Raw genomic sequence first — 15,107 nt, 5'->3', positions numbered from 1 at the left:
CTATTGATTGATTCCAGCTATTGATTGATTCCAGAGGATATTGTTGCTATGTACAGTCAGAGGCATAGCGAATTCCAAGTCCAAAACCACCTACAACATACTGTACATATGTCGCATACTTGAACATACTACACATTACTCACATGTATCACGTCTAAAATTAGAGTGCTGTTATGTAAACAGCATGTATTGGAGGGTTTTGTATTGTGAGATGGGGCTTAAGTTGTAAGTTGTGTAGGCGAGATGTGCAGTAGCATGGGGTTGGGTCTGTATATGTGTGTGTGTGTGTGTGTGTGTGTGTGTGTGTGTGTGTGTGTGTGTGTGTGTGTGTGCATGCATGTGTTTGTGTGTGTCATATCTGCTTTGGGCATGCGTCATAAGGCTGGTTCTGCTGCAGCAATCTGTTTAATCTGATCTGGTTTGCATTTACTCACAATCAGACAATCAGACATTTTGTGGAGCTGTGAGCAGGTAGAAGGATCTGTTTCTGGATTAAATCATGGTTACAGCCACCAACTGGCACATTTTGACAAACGACGTCGTAAATGAAACTGAGAGAGATTTATGGAGGTAGGAGCCTAGTTGCTGTGCAGTGAATCGCAAGAAGGGCACAATCTCACAATAACATAGACATATTCTCTCTACATCTCTCACTCACATACACTGGGAGATGTATGTATGTGTGTGTGTGTGTGTGTGTGTGTGTGTGTGTGTGTGTGTGTGTGTGTGTGTGTGTGTGTGTGTGTGTGTGTGTGTGTGTGTGTGTGTGTGTGTGTGTGTGTGTGTGTAGTATTAGGGTGATAGGTCTGTGGGTTTCATTGAAGCAGGAGTGAAACTAAAGTGAGTAGTGTTAATTTCCTCCCTGTGCCAGAAAGAGAAGCATCAGGATGGAAACATAGAACGTCAATGAGTCTCTCAAAGAGAACATATAGAACGCCACAACTCTATCTGTTTCCTCTCTCTCTCTATATATATATATATATATATCTCTCTCTCTCCCTCCCTCCCTCCCTCCCTCCCTCCCTCCCTCCCTCCCTCTCTCTCTCTCTCTCCTTCCCTCCCTCCCTCCCTCCCTCCCTCCCTCCCTCTCTCTCTGTCTCTCTCTCTCTCCCCATCTTTTTCCTTTACGCTATCTCTGTCCCCCCACCCACACACACACACACACACACACATGACTAATTCCTCTACTCTCCTCTCCATTCGATCAGTGCTTATTATGGTCTGTTAAGCAGATGAGTCAGTCTCCTACCATGCAACCATGGTAATCAATGTGTCTGTCCCAGACTCAGACCCCATATTTTCAGTGTCCATCAGATAAAATAAGCCTTTTAACAACTGGAGACACACACAAACACACACAGACACACACACACACACACACACACACACACACACACACACACACTGGCCACACACCTCCCCAGGTGCACACACAAAACCTTGCCAAGGCAAGAGTAAAAGTTGTTGAGCGTTTAACGATGGCTTTGTTTATGGCTTCATTATATCGGCCGATAGCAAAGTGCATCAGATAATTCTGTTTAAATATTTGACAGTGTGTGTGTGTTTAGTTACTGAGCACAGCAGAGTGATGTGTGTGTGTGTGTGTTTAGTTACTGAGCACAGCAGAGTGCTGTGTGTGTGTGTGTTTAGTTACTGAGCACAGCAGAGTGCTGTGTGTGTGTGTTTAGTTACTGTGTGTGTGTGTGTGTGTGTGTGTGTGTGTGTGTGTGTGTGTGTGTGTGTGTGTGTGTGTGTGTGTGTGTGTGTGTGTGTGTGTGTGTGTGTGTGTGTGTGTGTGTGTGTGTGTGTGTGTGTGTGTGTGTTTAGTTACCGAGCACAGAGTGATGTCACAGTGGTGTCATCTAATAACATTAAACACTGGTGGTCAGGCCAGACTGAGCTCTGAGATGTTGAGACAGGCTTCTTCTCACTTATGTGAATAACAGAAGTCTGGTACATACCGGGTAGTGTGTGTGTATAACTGTGTGTAGGCCTAGGTGTGTGTGTGTGTGTGTGTGTGTGTGTGTGTGTGTGTGTGTGTGTGTGTGTGTGTGTGTGTGTGTGTGTGTGTGTGTGTGTGTGTGTGTGTGTGTGTGTGTGTGTGTGTGTGTGTGTGTAGATGAGGCCTAAAGCTCGTGCAGACATTTGTCAGTAAGTAGTGGAGAATATGAGGGATGGGGTCTCTACCATGGGTTGGTCCTTCATGTGTGATTCAGCTCAGAAGACAGACACAATGAGGATGTGAGATGTGTGAATGACTCCTCACTGTCTCAGAGGGGAGAGCAGTGGTGGATTTAGGCGACATGGGCCGCCGCCCAGGGTGGCACGGGGCACCCGCACAATTGTTACATTTTTTAAAATGAAAATGACAAATTATTCAGAATGGTGACATTTGTGCGATCGGTTTTCTGTTGCCCATTTGCACGCCACGTCAATGACATCATGTCACCGTGTGGGACTGTGGGTCAATTAACCTTGTCGGGGGGGCGCCCTGATTCTAGTTTGTGAGCTAGGCAGGCTACTGCCTGGGAAGGTCTCCCACTCAGAAGCCCGAGGTAGGGGGAGTGGGGGTAGTTTGACCTCAGGTCTCCCCACTGGAAGCATTAAACATAAGAATGAGTGTGAGTTTTTGTCACAACCTGGCACGTGGGAAGTGACAATGAGCTCTGAAAAGACCAGGGCACAAATAATAATATTAATATCAATAATATAATAATAATCAATAAATTTGCTCTTTATTTAACCATCTTACATATATAAAACCTTACTTGTTCATCGAAAATGGTGAATAACTCACCACAGGTTAATGAGAAGGTTGTGCTTGAAAGGATGCACATAACTCTGCAATGTTGGGTTGTATTGGAGAGAGTCTCAGTCTTAAATCATTTCCCACACGCAGTCTGTGCTGTATTTAGTTTTCATGCTAGTGAGGGCCGAGAATCCACCCTCACATAGGTACATACAGCTGAAGTCGGAAGTTTACATACACCTTAGCCAAATACATTTAAACTCAGTTTCACAATTCCTGACAGTAAAAATGCCCTGTCTTAGGTCAGTTAGGATCACCACTTTATTTTAAGAATGTGAAATGTCAGAATAATAATAGAGAGAATGATTTATTTCAGCTTTTATTTCTTTCATCACATTCCCAGTGGGTCAGAAGTTTACATACACTCAATTAGTATTTGGTAGCATTGACTTTAAATTGTTTAACTTGGGTCAAATGTTTTGGGTAGCCTTCCACAACATTCCCACAATAAGTTGGGTGAATTTTGGCCCATTCCTCCTGACAGAGCTGGTGTAACTGAGTCAGGTTTGTAGGCCTCCTTGCTTGCACATGCTTTTTCAGTTCTGCCCACAAATTTTCTATAGGATTGAGGTCAGGGCTTTGTGATGGCCACTCCAATACCTTGACTTTGTTGTCCTTAAGCCATTTTGCCACAACTTTGGAGGTATGCTTGGGGTCATTGTCCATTTGGAAGACCCATTTGCGACCAAGCTTTAACTTCCTGACTGATGTCTTGAGATGTTGCTTCAATATATCCACATAATTTTCTTCCTCATGAAGCCATCTATCTTGTGAAGTGCACCAGTCCCTCCTGCAGCAAAGCAACCCCACAACATGATGCTGCCACCCCCGTGCTTCACGGTTGGGATGGTTTTCTTTGGCCTGCAAGCCTCCCCCTTTTCCCTCCAAACATAACGATGGTCATTATGGCCAAACAGTTCTATTTTTGTTCCATCAGACCAGAAGACATTTCTCCAAAACATATGATCTTTGTCCCAATGTGCAGTTGCAAACCGTAGTCTGGCTTTTTTATGGCGGTTTTAGAGCAATGGCTTCTTCCTTGCTGAGCGGCCTTTCAGGTTATGTCGATATAGGACTTGTTTTACTCTGGATATAGATACTTTTGTGCCTGTTTCCTCCAGCATCTTCACATGGTGCTTTGCTGTTGTTCTGGGATTGATTTGCATTTTTTGCACCAAAATACATTCATCTCTAGGAGACAGAACGCGTCTCCTTCCTGAGCGGTATGACGGCTTCATGGTCCCATGGTGTTTATACTTGCGTACTATTGTTTGTACAGATGAACGTGGTACCTTCAGGTGTTTTGAAATTCCTCCCAAGGATGAACCAGACTCGTAGAGGTCTACAATTTTTTCTGAGGTCTTGGCTGATTTCTTTTGATTTTCCCATGATGTCAAGCAAAGAGGCACTGAGTTTGAAGGTAGGCCTTGAAATACATCTACAGGTATACCTCCAATTGACTCAAATGATGTCAATAAGCCTATCAGAAGCTTTCAAAGCCATGACATCATTTTCTGTAATGTTCCAAGCTGTTTAAAGGCACAGTCAACTTAGTGTATGTAAACTTCTGACCCACTGGAATTGTGATACAGTGAATTATAAGTGAAATAATCTGTCTGTAAACAATTGTTGGAAAAATGACTTGTGTCATGCACTAAGTAGATGTCCTAACCGACTTGCCAAAACTATAGTTTGTTAACAAGAAATGTGTGGAGTGGTTGAAAAACGAGTTTTAATGACTCCAACCTAAGTGTATGTAAACTTCTGACTTCAACTATAGTTGCAAAGGGCATCAGTGTCTTAACAGCGCGACTTGCCAAGGCAGGATACTCTGAGCGCAACCCAATCCAGAAATCTGACAGTGGCTTCTGTTTAAATTCAATTTTCACAGAACCGCTTGCTGCAATTTCGATGAGGCTTTCTTGTTCAGATATTGTTAAGTGGATTGGAGGCAGGGCATGAAAGGGATAATGAATCCAGTTGTTTGTGTCATCCATTTCGAGAAAATACCTACGTAATTGCGCACCCAACTCACTCTGGTGTTTCACTATATCACATTTGACATTGTCCATAAGCTTGAGTTCATTTGCACACAAAAAATCATAAAATGATGGAAAGACCTGTGTTTTGTCCTTGTTAATGCAGACAGAGAAGAGCTCCAACTTCTTAATCATAGCCTCAATTTTGTCCCGCACATTGAATATAGTTGTGGAGAGTTCCTGTAATCCTAGATTCAGATCATTCAGACGAGGAAAAACGTCACCCAGATAGGCCAGTCGTGTGAGAAACTCGTCATCATGCAAGCGGTCACGCGTGTGAAATTTGTCTCGACTGAGTAGCGTCGAGAAAGCGTATGGTCAGTAAAGCAAACTTTAAGCTTGTCTCTCAATTAAATAAAAACGTGTCAATACTTTGCCCCTTGATAACCAGCACACTTCTGCATGTTGTAAAAGCGTTACATGGTCGCTGCTCATATCATTGCATAGTGCAGAAAATACACGAGAGTTCAGGGGCCTTGCTTTAACAAAGTTAACCATTTTCACTATAGTGTCCAAAACGTCTTTCAAGCTGTCAGGCATTCCCTTGGCAGCAAGAGCCTCTCGGTGGATGCTGCAGTGTACCCAAGTGGCGTCAGGAGAAACTGCTTGCACGCACATTACCACTCCACTATGTCTCCCTGTCACGGCTTTTGCGCCATCAGTACAGATACCAACATGAGCAGCAGCTACGTTTGGCTACATACGGACCGTTAGTGGAATTCCCCCGAGAGAAACGGTTAATGTGATTGGATGTTAATTATTTGACTAGGCTACCTGTATTTGACATTGTGTTGTTATTTTGCTGAACAGTAGATGGTTAAATTGTATTTTTGTCAGTGAAATGACGCTACTCAGTTGAGAAAAAAACTTCACCCAAATGTATAGCCCCGTTGGAAAATATAAATGGACTGTTTAATAAAAATATAATAAAAAATGTGAATCACATTTTTATTTGGCGTACCCCCGACGGCATTGCCCCAGATAGGGAAAACCTGCCCACAAAACACACAAAAAAATATACATACCTCGGCCTAAACATCAGCGCCATGTACCTTCCAAAAAGCTGTGAACGATCTGAGGGGCCTTCTACGCCATCAAAAGGAACATAAAATTCAACATACCAATTAGGATCTGGCTAAAAATACTTGAATCAGTTATAGAACCCATTGCCCTTTATGGTTGTGAGGTCTGGGGTCCGCTCAACAACCAAGAATTCACAAAATGGGACAAACACCAAATTTAGACTATGCATGCAGAATTCAGCAAATATATCCTCTTTGTACAACGTAAAACACCAAATAATACACGCAGAGCATAATTAGGTCGATACCGGCTATTTATCAAAATCCAGAAAATAGCATTTAATTCTACAACCACCTAAAAGGAAGCAATTCCCAAACCTTCCATAACAAAGTCATCACCTACAGAGAAATTAACCTGGGGCTCTGTTCACAAACACAAACAGACCCCACAGATCCCCAGGACAGCAACAGAATTCGACCCAACCAAATCATGAGAAACAAAAATATCATTACTTGACACATTGGAAAGAATTTACTAAAAAAACAGGGCAAACAAGAATGTTATTTAAACCTAAACAGAGAGTACACAGCGGCAGAATACCTGGCCACTGTACTTTAACTATTTGCACATCGTTACAACACTGTATGTAGACACAACATGATATTTGAAATGTCATTATTATTTTGGAACTTCTGTGAGTGTAAAGTTAATTGTTAATTTGTATTGTTTCTTTCACTTTTGTTTATTATCTACTTTACTTGCTTTGGCAATGTTAACATATGTTTCCCATGCCAATAAACCCCTTGACTTGAATTTAAGAGCATCTATTTCATATTATGCCAATTAAGCATAAGTAATGAACACCACAAAATTAATTTAAATGTTCATTGGAGGAACTGCACTGCAGTCTCTCACCCCTCTTATAAACTCAGCAAAAAAATAAACAGACCTTTTTCAGGACCCTGTTTTTCAAAGACAATTCGTAAAAATCCAAATAACTTCACAGATCTTCATTGTAAAGGGTTTAAACACTGTTTCCCATGCTTGTTCAATGAACATGCACCTGTGGAACGGTCATTAAGACACTAACAGCTTACAGACGCTAGGCTATTAAGGTCACAGTAATGAAAACTTAGGACACTAAAGAGGCCTTTCTACAGAATCTGAAAAGCACCAAAAGAAAGATGCTCAGGGTCCCTGCTCATCTGCGTGAATGTGCCTTAGGCATGCTGCAAGGAGGCATGAGGACTGCAGATGTGGCCAGGGCAATAAATTGCCATGTCTGTACTGGGAGACGCCGAAGACAGCGCTACAGGGAGACAGGATGGAAAGATGATCGTCCTCGCAGTGGCAGACCACGTGTAACAACATCTGCACAGGATCGGTACATCCGAGCATCACACCTGCAGGACAGGTACAGGATGGCAACAACAACTGCCCGAGTTACACCAGGAATGCACAATCCCTCCATCAGTGCTCAGACTGTCCGCAATAGGCTGAGAGAGGCTGGACTGAGGGCTTGTAGGCCTGTTGTAAGGCAGGTCCTCACCAGACATCACTGGCAACAACGTCGCCTATGGGCACAAACCCACCGTCGCTGGACCAGACAGGACTGGCAAAAGGTGCTCTTCATGACGAGTCGCGGGTTTTGTCTCACCAGGGGTGATGGTCAGATTCGCGTTTATTGTCGAAGGAATGAATGTACACCGAGCGGGATCGATTTGGAGGTGGAGGGTCCGTCATGGTCTGGGGCGGTGTGTCACAGCATCATCGGACTGAGCTTGTTGTCATTGCCTGCCATCTCAACGCTGCGCGTTACAGGGAAGACATCCTCCTCCCTCATGTGGTACCCTTCCTGCAGGCTCATCCTGACATGACCCTCCAGCATGACAATGCCACCAGCCATACATGTCGGATGAGATAGCAAAAGGTTGCCCAGGCTGGCGGAGATACAATCTTCAGCAAAATCATTCGCAAGGAGATTCCTGAAAAAATATTATTTGAAGATGTGTGTGATTTCCTGCAAGACAGTAATGTCAGTGTTCTGCCATGGCCAGCGAAGAGCCCGGACCTCAATCCTATTGAGCACGTCTGGGACCTGATGTAATGGAGGGTGAGGGCTAGGGCCATTCCCCCCAGAAATGTTCGGGAACTTGCAGGTGCCTTGTTGGAAGAGTGGGGTAACATCTCACAGCAAGAACTGGCAAATCTAGTGCAGTACATGTGGAGATGTGTAACAGTGTAGGTTCCGTCCCTCTCTTCGCCCCAACCCGGGCTCGAACCAGGGACCCTTGCACACATCAACAACTGACACCCCACGAAGCATCGTTACCCATCGCGCCACAAAAGCCGCGGCCCTTGCAACGCAAGGGGAAACCCTACTTCAAGTCTCAGAGCGAGTGACGTCACTGATTGAAATGCTATTAGCGCGCACCACCGCTAACTAACTAGCCATTTCACATTGGTTACAGATGCACTGCAGTACATAATGCAGCTGGTGGCCACACCAGATACTGACTGTTACTTTTGATTTCGACCCCCCCTTTGTTCAGGGACACATTATTCCATTTCTGTTAGTCACATTATCTGTGGGACTTGTTCACTTTATGTCTCAGTTGTTGAATCTTGTTATTTTCATACAAATATAAAATAAACGCAGTTGACAGTGAGAGGATGTCTCTTTTATTGCTGAGTTTATATCCTGGACACACTTTTAAAAAACATAAAAAATGATATTGAGTGTTCTCATTATCCAATAAAACTCTTGTATTTCACTGATGAAAGACTTACAGATTTTAAAAGTCAGCCACAGCAGAGTTGCTGAAGTGAAGCGTCTTCACAGCTGAAAACCGATTGAATGTAATTTGCCTTAACAAGGGACACGCCAGTCATTACCGACATTTGCAGTTTCCCTTTCAATTCGATCCTCTCCACCATACAGGAACAGGCGAAACGAGAGGATTTACTTTGCCCAAAATCTGTATGTGAAAGAGTGTCGAGTTACGAGAGGCTAATTTAATCCAATAGAAGTTTCGTAATGTATAGGCTGTTACAAATGTACTGATATAATTGGTTTCACGTTGCATTCCGGCAGCTTTGAGAAAAATGAGTAAGTTGTGCATCATTGGCTACAATGGTTCCACCTGACCTAATTTGCCTTCAATCATTGAGGACATGTATTTCCGTTGTTAGAGGGGGTCACTCGGTTTTCTTGTCAATATAATAAATCATCTTTGTCTCTAAAAGCTTCAGCGAGTCACGTGAGAAGCTGCAGCGGGTCATATGACCGAAGGGAAAGTTCATTTTCACTGTACAAAAGCGCAGAGGACAAAGTACAAACACGTCTCGCAGTTGCATCGAAGTTCGGGGAAATATAGCCTACCTTTTTGTAGTTGTGCTTTTACGTAGAGTGAAGTTCCTCGCTAGTTATTATCCTAGACTCAACTCTCTGCGTCGTGTAAAAACGAGCGCGGTGTGACGTGATGAAGGTGAGAGGTGTGTTGCTGTGTGTGTTTCTGCTCTGGGTGGAGGGCTCCCAGGCTGATACCCCGGCCAACTGCACATATGAAGACCTGTTGGGCTCCTGGGTGTTCCAGGTATCGAAGGGGGGGCAAGACAAAGGAATCAACTGCTCTCTGATGGGTAAGAGCTGGAAATACGGAACAAACTCACGCTTTAAGCAATCAAGTAGACTATGTAACAAACTTTTAATTGGTTCGAGTGTAAACTTGACCCGGTAGTCTCTACTATTGCCTCTGTGCTTTTTGTAACAATAGTCTACAAACAATCAATTATACAATGTTTGATAACTTTCACCACTGCCTAATGTTAGTGTCTACCCCGTCTTACTTTGCAATACAGAAGAAGCCCAAAGTTGAATTGAGAAGTAATTACCAAAATGTCTCTCTGTTTGTTTTAAAAAAGACACTATTGATAAGTCGATAACGGTGCACCTGGAGAAGCTTTCTGTGGCGGTGGACGACCTGGGGAACACTGGATTCTTCACCCTCATCTACAATCAGGGCTTTGAGGTTGTCCTCAACGACTACAAGTGGTTTGGCTTCTTCAAGGCAGGTTTATGCTCTCACTTGTGTTTCATTCAGGGTTACACGTTAGTCTATACAGTAACATACTACGATCTCTGTCAAGAGGTCTGGAACATTGTTGGCAGTTATGGAATTACACATTTTTATCTCCAGCCTGTAGGCTACAGAAAAGGCCACATACTTGTTCTACCATATCCTTTATGTGCTACAGGATTTGATGGGATGTTGAAGTGCTGCACAGATTCTCTATAGCAGCTCCCTGGAGAGGCATGCTGGGAATGGACAAGCAAAATGTTTTGTGCCTTTGACAAAGTGGCCACTGCTTATCAAAGGGTGGCATCAGTTCTCACCTAAAAAGCCCATACGCCACTGGTTGAGGGGACTTGTCATTGTTTTGGGGCAGAATTGTGAGGTTTTATGTGTTAGAGGTGCATCTTGGTCAGTTTAGCTCATTAAATGCCATCAATCTCCCGCTGTAGGAGGCTGCCTGATGAGCAGGCCGGCCGCGACGGAAGTCCTCCTACCTTGTAGCCTTGCACATTACGTTTCAGACACATGGCTGGTCACCTTTCCTGTAATTTCAGGGTTGGTGGTTCAGTCACTAATCTGGCTTTTACATCTGTTGCTACACTGATGCATTCAGGCGTGTTTCAGTTACTTTCACTGTGTTGCTACTTTTTCATTCAGGGTTGTATTTCGTTTTGCTTTTTCACGTGACTTCCTTGTGACTTTATCAGGGGAAATGTTGAGGTGTCCCTCCTACGTGGTAGAGCTGATGTCTGCATGTCACTTGTACTTCCTTATTGAAACCGTCTGGACTTGTTTCAGCACAGTGACACACCACATGCTTCACTGGAAAAGCCCATTGTTACTTACTCATTGCTGTTCATAAAGCCACACTGTCTGCTCTCTCTTCTCTCTCAGCTGTTATCAGGGTAACTGCCACATCCACTTGAATAAAACATCACTGACTTGATCTTCTGCTTTTTAATCTCCAACTCAGACCATAAAGATTCAATATGTGTTTGTCCTCTTTCTACACAACACACAGGGACGCCTCGTACACAGACTGATTTTTCTCCTCTGTTCCAGTATTCTGAGCAGGGCTCTGAGGTGACCAGCTACTGTGACCAGACTCTGCCAGGCTGGGTCCATGATTCTCTGGGGAACAACTGGGCCTGCTTCACTGCCAAGAGGGTTGTCCCAATACCTCCTCGCTCCCTACACACACACCGCTACCATCCCAATAACATGTGAGTAGTCTCAGGGTTTTATAGGGGGCTTGACACACACACTGCCCAATAATAATGCTCTCCAATAATCAGCTATGTTTTCACATTAAAGTTGTATAGTTGGCTGGAAGGCTATTTTTCATCCATGGTTCCTTTTTACTGTGAGCATTGCTCATATTGAAAAACAAGCAGTCTGCTTTGTTTTTAGACTCTTTTACATTGGCTGTCAGTCACTGCTCGTGTGTCAAGTGAGTCATGTGTTCTGGCCTGAGCGGGTCTGTCTGTCTTTACATCAGCCGATGTCAGTGTTATACAGAAACCCAGCCTAAAACAACAAGCAATGCGGAGGTAGAATCAGTCTTTACTCCTCCCTCCCCCAGGTTGCTCCAGGTCTGGTTACTCCTCCCTCCCCTCCCCCAGGTCTGTTTACTCCTCCCTCCCCTCCCCCAGGTTGCTCCAGGTCTGTTTACTCCTCCCTCCCCTCCCCCAGGTTGCTCCAGGTCTGTTTACTCCTCCCTCCCCTCCCCCAGGTCTGTTTACTCCTCCCTCCCCTCCCCCAGGTTGCTCCAGGTCTGGTTACTCCTCCCTCCCCTCCCCCAGGTCTGTTTACTCCTCCCTCCCCTCCACCAGGTTGCTCCAGGTCTGTTTACTCCTCCCTCCCCTCCACCAGGTTGCTCCAGAGGTCCTACAAACACAACATGGACTTCATTGACTCCATCAACATGGCCCAGAGCTCCTGGAAAGCCACAGCCTACAGCGAACATGAGACCTACACTCTGCAGCAGCTAATGCACAGGGCTGGGGGACCAGCTTCACACATCCCCAGGTACAGTCACTCGTCAAACTATGTATTGAAACAGGAATTAAATTCTGAAACTCATTTTGGTGAACTTCACATGTACTACGTCCCCAAGGAAGAAGCAGGATGAGGCTGTCAGCTGTGAGATTTGTTACTTCTGAAAGAAAAGGGTGAAAATCAGGGTCCTAACTTTGGTTTTGGAAGTGGGGGGGACATAATGGAATATATTTTATCCAGTCAAACACAGCCTACTGACCGCTCAGAGGTGTCCGTGTGGTCCTAATGCACACCTTCGCCTCATTATCACATTCCAACGATCAAACTGGGGGGGACAAAAGCAATTTGATAATGTGGGAGGGACAGTTGGTCCCCTGGAGAGAATCGTCATGGCAGGTGAGTCCAAGGCTACAGGGCTCTGTTTTAGGATAATGGAACACTGTCTCTGGCCCCAACTCGTCCAGACTGCTCTGGTAAGAAACACTCTGTACAAGGGCTTACAAATGCCTGTTCTCTCTCTCAACCCCCAGCTGAGCTGTATTTTCTCTCCACTTGTTCACCCCCACACCATGGATTTTAAAGTAATGGTTTGGTGTCAGAAATAGGGTGGGGAACTATGTACAGTCCATGCTGTGACTCTAATCCATAGTGTGGGGGGGACTTGTGTTCACCTCAGGAGACATTGGGGAAGAGATCACATTGGTGGTGGTCAGTAGGTATGAAACAGGACTCTAACTGAGGTAGTACCTAAAGGTGTTCAATAGGAACACTCATTTTGGATTCATTGTAAGAAATGTCCTTGGTGTTCCCTTATTGTATGAGTCTATGCTCCTCCCCAGACGTGTTGGCCCCGCCCCTGTGACAGCAACGCTAGTCAAGATGGCGGCCGGCCTCCCTGAGCGCTGGGACTGGAGAGATGCCAACGGAGTCAACTACCTCAGTCCTGTCCGCAACCAGGGTAACACACGCCGGGTCAAATCCCTACACTTGTCTATCGTGACTCTTGGCAATATGTCTCCTCCCAACCCATGTGTTTAATGTTCAGCCTGTCTGCTGTGTCTGAGGCCTTAGGAATGTCCTCTACAGGGCTGTACCACTGCTAAATCAATGGTCCCTCCAGCATTATAGTGGCCACTGTTCCCGTCTCAACCCGCAGACACAGCGCTCGTGTATGTAGTGAGTTGTTGCATGGCTGAGGGCAACGGCTGGGATTTAGGGGCTCTGAAGGGTTTTAACAGGGGCCTTCTGCTGTGAGTGGGGCTTTCTGCCCTGCCTAAAAGGCTCTGCATGGTCGACACTGGCCGTACAGCATTTACTGCAGAACTATTGTGAAGGATGTGAGTTTGTTTATACAGGATGTACCGCCCCTACCTCCCATCAATCAGAGCTATACGGAGCCCTCTGCATTTCAGCTTGAGGTGAGATGTGGTACGGAGCTTAACTTTGCCTCTGCATACCTCCGGAGGCTCCACAATTGTCACACCCTCCATACGAAGCCTCCGACCACATTTTCAGCTCAAACATAAATTGGCTTTTAGGGTTCATTCCCACAGAACTCTAGTTGCAGGTTAAAGAGGATCCACGGACTGCTTGACTGGGTGTCTGGTTCTTAGTGGTCACTGATGTTGCAGTGAGGTTTTTGATTGGTTGTGACAGTGTTTGATTGGTCCTCTGTGGGCTTCAGCTTCGTGTGGTAGCTGCTATTCCTTTGCCTTAATGGGAATGTTGGAGGCTCGTGTCCGACTCCAAACCAACAACACCGAGACTCCCATCTTCAGCCCACAGCAGGTCGTCTCCTGCTCCCAGTACTCCCAAGGTAATGAGCGAACACTCTGCATAATTGTACCTCAACGGGTGTTTGTATTCCTCCCATATCTAACCCCTCTTACTTCCCCTCTCCTCCCTCTCAGGCTGTGACGGTGGCTTCCCCTACCTCATTGGGAAGTACGTCCAGGACTTTGGGATCGTGGAAGAGTCGTGTTATCCGTACGCTGGGACAGATTCCCCGTGTGACGTTCCCGATGGCTGTCTCCGCCACTACACTTCAGACTACAGCTACGTGGGAGGCTTCTACGGAGGCTGCAGCGAGTCTGCCATGATGCTGGAACTGGTCAAGAACGGACCCATGGGGGTGGCCTTCGAGGTGGGACACACGTTGGTTTGTGCATTGGCTAGCTATATGAGTGATGGCCAGTATTAGTTTAAGTCAAAATGGCAGGTGTATTCCTCACACTGTTCTCGTCCAGGTGTATCCTGACTTCATGCACTACAAGGAGGGTATCTACCACCACACGGGCCTCCATGACCCCTACAACCCGTTTGAGCTGACCAACCACGCGGTGCTGCTGGTGGGCTACGGCCAATGTCACGTCACGGGTCAGAAGTTCTGGGTGGTGAAGAACAGCTGGGGGACGGCGTGGGGCGAGGGGGGCTTCTTCAGGATCAGACGGGGGTCTGACGAGTGTGCCATCGAGAGCATCGCTGTGGCAGCCAAGCCCATCCCTAAACTGTAGAGGGTCTACAGGGGTAGGAGGGAAAGGGTTGATCTTCAGGGATTTTCCCAATTGGAACCTAGCCTGAAGTCTACAATGGCTTATAAATGTAATATTTAGAAATGGCTGGGATGTTGTTGATGTCAGATATAATCGGTAAAAGTGTTCACCATGCTCGCTAGACTGTGATCCTTGCCAGTTAGATGCATTTTTGGAATGATGCCAAAAGGGAACCTGCTTTAATTCCTTATGTAACTGGGATTTGTAGTTTTATTAGTCTTTTGTAGTTAGTCTGGTGATTGAGAGGAGGGCACCAGACTAGGGCTCTTTATCGTTAATCTCAGGGGAGACTGTCCTGTGATCTCAAATGTATACTGTCGCTAGTCATCTCTGTACTGTATCTCTCTGATGCTGTAAATTGGAGTCTCCGGTGTCTCTCTGATGCTGTAAATTGGAGTCTCCTGGGAATGTTCAAAGGGACTGGCTCATGTTGGAAGGGATACAGTATGATTCAATGTTGGTGCCTTTTTTTTCTTGTCACTTAGGAAGGGGCTGCCTTTCATTAGAAATGTCAGTTTTCCAATAAGATCACATGTATGCACAGATTTGCAGATTGTCTGCTTTTTACAAATTGAAAGAAAATAAAGTATCTTTTAGAAATATTTTCGGT

At 45.4% G+C, this 15,107-nt stretch overlaps 1 protein-coding gene across 2 annotated transcripts; it reads left to right on the top strand.

Annotated features, from left to right (window-relative positions):
• Positions 1-9,170: 9,170 nt before the first annotated feature.
• On the top strand, positions 9,171-15,099 carry ctsc (cathepsin C). Of its 2 annotated transcripts, none has more exons than XM_029773722.1 (8): positions 9,171-9,513; positions 9,796-9,941; positions 11,010-11,170; positions 11,790-11,975; positions 12,785-12,903; positions 13,630-13,761; positions 13,856-14,088; positions 14,192-15,099. In XM_029773722.1, the coding sequence occupies exons 1-8, from the start codon at positions 9,354-9,356 to the stop codon at positions 14,456-14,458; spliced, it is 1,404 nt and encodes a 467-aa protein (XP_029629582.1). In that variant the 5' UTR covers positions 9,171-9,353; the 3' UTR covers positions 14,459-15,099. The 2 variants fall into 2 exon arrangements, with proteins under 2 accessions (XP_029629582.1, XP_029629583.1); XM_029773723.1 differs by having other exon boundaries at positions 9,172-9,513; positions 11,820-11,975.
• The last annotated feature ends 8 nt before the right edge of the window (positions 15,100-15,107 follow it).

Source organism: Salmo trutta, chromosome 13 (assembly GCF_901001165.1).
Source record: "Salmo trutta chromosome 13, fSalTru1.1, whole genome shotgun sequence".
In the NCBI taxonomy this organism is placed as follows: domain Eukaryota; kingdom Metazoa; phylum Chordata; class Actinopteri; order Salmoniformes; family Salmonidae; genus Salmo; species Salmo trutta.
The sequence above is the reverse complement of the archived record's forward strand: the minus strand, read 5'-3'. Positions and strand labels throughout refer to the sequence as shown.

Excerpts from the sequence above, each read along its gene's own strand:
- ctsc (XM_029773722.1), top strand. The coding sequence starts at position 9,354 with ATGAAGGTGAGAGGTGTGTTGCTGTGTGTGTTTCTGCTCTGGGTGGAG. Across the intron at positions 9,514-9,795 it reads AATCAACTGCTCTCTGATGG|ACACTATTGATAAGTCGATA; the intron begins GTAAGAGCTGGA and ends GTTTTAAAAAAG. Across the intron at positions 14,089-14,191 it reads CCATGGGGGTGGCCTTCGAG|GTGTATCCTGACTTCATGCA; the intron begins GTGGGACACACG and ends GTTCTCGTCCAG.